The sequence below is a fragment of the Sebastes umbrosus genome, chromosome 3 (assembly GCF_015220745.1).
Source record: "Sebastes umbrosus isolate fSebUmb1 chromosome 3, fSebUmb1.pri, whole genome shotgun sequence".
Classification (NCBI taxonomy): Eukaryota; Metazoa; Chordata; class Actinopteri; order Perciformes; family Sebastidae; genus Sebastes; species Sebastes umbrosus.
Window position 1 is genome coordinate 17279297 of NC_051271.1, and position 5055 is coordinate 17284351.

Sequence of the window (5055 nt, forward strand, 5' to 3'; positions counted from 1 at the left end):
ATTATTATATATATATAATATAATTATATATATAATAATGATTATTATTATTATTATTTGTATTATTCTAATGATGGTATTGTTTTATTATTATTTGTATTATTATTATTGATAAAGACAAAAGACATACGTTATTTTAAAATAATGCTCTTTATAGTGGTATAAATATTAACAACAAAATTATTTACATACTTTAATTAATAATAAAAATAGAATATTACTAAAAATATGAATTTGAAATTATTTAACAATAATTCAAGAGTTTAAGAGAATGTCTGTTTGAGCAATTACTTTAAAGAAACCAAATACATATCATTATGTTAAAGGTGACGCACCATCTTTCATATTTCATATTTAATTTGATAATAATAGCTTAATAGTAAAATAACAATAATAATAATACAGAAAGACATAGCTTTAGTATCTATTATTTGCTCAGCATGTAGCAGTTGTGTATTCGTTTATATTCTATATTGTATTTTAACGTATAGATATTCATGTATTTCTAAATGAGCCACATATACACGCATACACGGTTGGATGGAGATAGAGATGGAGCAGAAGCGGGACAGAAGCGGAGCTCCGTTTTGCTGGATGTTGTTTTGGGGGGATTTCGCTCCTAAACCTCAGATTATTGTTCCCTCAAGCTGCTTAGCGCTCCTTTATCACCAGGTTTTTGCGGAGGAAAGATATAAACCAACATTAACAATTCATAAGAAGCTCCATTGTCGCAACATGATGTTGGTGCGTTCCGTTCTTTATCATGCGACGTTCTCGAACCCTGCTTCTTGCATTCTAAACTCCTGGTTGTTATCAGCTCCGAACATACGGCCCTGAGCGCGCCCAGAGGCCGGCCAGCGAGCGCTCTCAGGCGGGGGAAGCTCTCTGTCTTGGCTCGATGCGGAGGGAGGAGAACCGGAGTGGCTGGGGTGTGTGTGGAAGAGACGGGATGTGGCTGATTTAGCTACGGGTACAATTAAATGTAATTGGCGGAGACTCATTGGTAATTAACACCGGCACATCTGTGCATCTGCTGGTCCACCGCTGTGACCTATTAACCTAATGTACTCTGCACTAAACAAAGACACAGGCAGGCATGGCACAGGACAAGGATTTCAAGATTCAAGATTCAAGATGTTTATTGTCACGCCGGTTGTACAGGTACAAACGTGTGAAATACTTTGCTATGCTGGGATCTCCATTAAAATAATAAGTTATATTACATTTACATTACAATTACATTTACATTACAATTATAAAGAAGAAATACTTTGTACAACGGCATATTAAGAATATATATACAGGCATATTAAGAACATATTTATTAAGAACATATACAGTATATACAGTATAAGATATATTTTTGTGTCAAACGGTGTCTTATGAATTATCTATTTAAAAGTCTGATGGCCTGGGGGAAACAAATGTTCCTCAGTCTGCTAGTGAGAGCCCTGGGGGTCCTGATTTCACTTGTTTCAGGGCTTTGTGGAATTTGTTTGGATTTGTTGGCAATATGGTTTTGTCCTTATACCATCTGATAACCACCCTGACATTGATTTATTTATCACTATTGTTATGGCAGGTGTGAACTCTGCTATTATATGTGAAGCCTGCTTCAATGTATTCATCTTCTTGAAGGGGGGAACAACACTTTAATCCAAGAAAATAACTCATCCTCAAAAATGACCACAAATTTTAATCTAATCATCAAATCGTTTTGTCCTTACCATCTGATAACGATACGATACGACTTTATTGTCAGTTTGCACTGAAATTCATTTTGCATCCATAGGCAGCTCAGTTTGAAAAAAAGTACACATACATTAGACATACTGTTACCATAGACAGACAGACAAGTAAGACCCATCAGACAAAAACAAAACAAAACACATCACAATTATTCATACATAACCCATTACAAAATTACCATCTGTCCTCTGGATTTACATGTTCTTTAGGAGCATACTAATTGTTATTTAGCAACAAGATGGATTGATGGACAAAAGCGTTCTTTAGCCTGATGCGGTTAAATGTAGGGACTCTAAATCGCCTCTTCGAGGTTAGAAGTTGAATAACCGCCCTGACACTGATTTATTTATCACTATTGTTATGGCAGGTGTGAGCTCTGCTGTTATATGTGTAGCCTGCTTCAATGTATTCATCTTCTTGAATGGGGGCACGTTATAAGGAAACACTTTAATCCAAGAAAATAACCTCAAACTCATCCTCAAAAAATGACCACAAATTTTAATCAAATCATTTCTGGTCAAAAGGTGAACATTATAGTGTCCAAACAGGAAGTATTTATTGCAGGGACATTGGACTGAATTGCATCAGATTGTGGAGGTGTTCATGATGTTCAGCCTAAAATAAATGAACACCCTGTTTTATAAAACTTGTATAATCATTGTTGTCCCAACCAATGAAACAATCATGTTTATTGTTGATTAATTGATCCATTATTTTATGCTTATTTAGACTGAAAAATGTCCACAGAGCCCAGGGTGATGTCCTTAAATTGCTTTTTTCTTGTCCACCCAACAGTCCAAAACATGAATGTATTTGATTTACTATGATACAAATTCGAAAGAAGCAGAAAAAAAACACCATAATAGAGTAGCTAAAACAAGCAAATCTCTAGCATTTTTCCTTGATAAATGACTTCAATGATTAATTGATAATCAAAACTGTAGATGATTAATTATCTGGTAATGGATTATCCATTAATCAACTCATTTCAGCACTAATCCCCAACTAAACTCCAAAACCAAATAGAATATTCTGAGATGTTTTGACAGATGTTCACATGGAAAGAAACCACTACCTGTGTATGCATGTATTTAACGTCTGTGTGTTTTTGTGCTTAGGTTTGGTTCCAAAACCGACGTGCTAAATGGAGAAAGAAGGAGAACACAAAGAAAGGGCCGGGGCGGCCTGCTCACAACTCCCACCCGACCACGTGCAGCGGCGAGCCCATGGACCCCGAGGAGATCGCACGCAGGGATCGAGAGCGGGCCGAGAAGAAGAAGCGGAAGCAGGAGAGGAAGCTGCTGAAGTCTCAGAACAAACTTCTCGCGGGCGACAGCTTCCACACACCCGGAGGTTCAGAGAGCGACAGCGGCGTCTCCCAGTTCACTGACAGCGAGCAGCAGTCTTCAGGGAGTATTCACCTTGAACTGCCAGCATCAAAGGGTGCAGGAGGACACCAAACTGAATCCAGCTGTGACCAAACACGACACGACTTCAGCCAACTACAAAACCACCAAAACCAAAGAACCGCGGGAGAACCGGAGCAGGTTTCTCCAGGCAGCACGCACAGCTCCAGTCCTGGAGGCCCGAGGTCCTCCGCCCTGCAGAAACGCAACCCTTTCAGCGTGGAGAGCCTCCTCTCCGACGCCACGCCTCGACGGAAACCTCAGCTGGACTTCCCCTCGTTGCCCAGTCAGAGGACACTGGTGGGTAAAGGTCACTTCTTGCTTTACCCCATTACCCATCAGCCCTTGGGCTTTCTAGTGCCCCAAACAGCCCTGAAGGCCTCACCGTGTCAGGACGTTAACAGGCTCAGCCTGGGACAGAGGAGCCCCGCTCCCTCTGACCTCTCCAGCTTTGTCACTAAGCCTCTAAACTCGGATCATACGGAGCACAACACGCAGCACCACCACAATCACATTAGCAATAGAGTGGATGGAACAGACACGGAGGAGTGTGGTGGTGACTGCAGCGACGGACGACTCCCCGTTTCTCCTCCGCCAGCAGACAGCGTGTCTCGGACCAGGCCGAGCCCCGGCGACGGCAGCAGCGAGGAGACGAGTTTGAAAGTTGTAACGGAGGCAGCGGCCGACGGCTGCCAAGCCGCCGAGCTGTGTGCTAAAGAGAAGGGTGTAAGAGAGGAGCGAGCGTCTCCAGACCTCTCCGAGTGTCTCAAGGCAAACACAGACTGTCAAGAAACACCCGGAACAGATGGAGAGGATGTCGATATGGACTAACACTTTCCAAGGAGCAAACATAAACAAAGGACCAGGAACACCGCTCAGACTATTCAAACATTCCCAAAGCTCTGCTGAGACACTCGAAAAACACATATCAGGAATCAGGAGACTTAATTCTCATCTATTTTTTAATCATAATGTGTGATCAATCCAGATGGCCCCCCCAAAAAAAGCTGTCCTCATATTCAGGCGTTAGGCCTCAACACCTTTAGAAGCAGCTTCTCTTTCTCCTTTACGGGGACCAACTTGTAACAATAAAACATCTTACACACAACAAAAATCCTCAGATATTGTAAAAAGGAGAAAATGATATTTATATGTAAACATTTTGATAAATAAAGTTATTGTTTAAATTGAATCACTGTGTTACTAGGGGGGTGTGTGGAGGTTGCTGTGTGGCATAAACCTTGGATCATGGCTGCTGGAGTTTTGTCATGTTACAGCAGATAAATCCTCCTTTTTTTCTCTGTGTAGTGAGCCGGAGCTGGGGCTCAAGTCCGTCTGGCTGTTTGTATTTATTGCTTTAACAAATTTATTCATTTGAAAGGCCGAGCTGGAATGAGGTTAGTGGCCGCGGGGCTATAGGACCCTGCGCCTCCTGCTGAGTTTTGATATGAAAGTAATTATTTTCCCACTGGCTGCCTGCGAGGTCTCCAGGCAGTTTTCTTTTTTTTTTCTTCCTCCTTTTCAGCCCAAAGGGTTATTAGACATTACCGATTTCTAGTGATACGGAATCACATAAACTTCCTACAATAATAGAATTAGCATGAAAGGCAGGGGTGTCAAATTGAAATGGGAAAATAATAGCCGCGCCAGCTGCATCGTGCGCGTGTGTGCGCATAGTCTATTGAGGAGGAGGAGGAGGAAGAGGAGGAGGAGGAGATGTGGGAGATTCGTGGGGCGGAATTTTCATGAGCTGCCTCGGTTGTCAGACGGCCCTTGTAGTCGGCTATATTAAGATAGATGTTCGATGATATCCCTCATTGTTCTGTCGCTTATATTGATGTTGCTGCGTTATCGCCCTATTGATCATGTGTCGCACATAATAGGACAGGCGCGTGCCCGC

General features: G+C 41.8%; 1 protein-coding gene across 1 annotated transcript in view; it reads left to right on the forward strand.

Moving 5' to 3' along the window:
• LOC119483497 (homeobox protein unc-4 homolog) overlaps positions 1–4347 on the forward strand; it is a 6908-nt gene extending 2561 nt beyond the window's left edge. Inside the window, exon 3 of the mRNA XM_037761650.1 lies at positions 2868–4347. Within this exon, the coding sequence (XP_037617578.1) occupies positions 2868–3986 (1119 nt within the window). The 3' untranslated portion in view covers positions 3987–4347. The remainder of the gene's footprint in view (positions 1–2867) is intronic.
• The last annotated feature ends 708 nt before the right edge of the window (positions 4348–5055 follow it).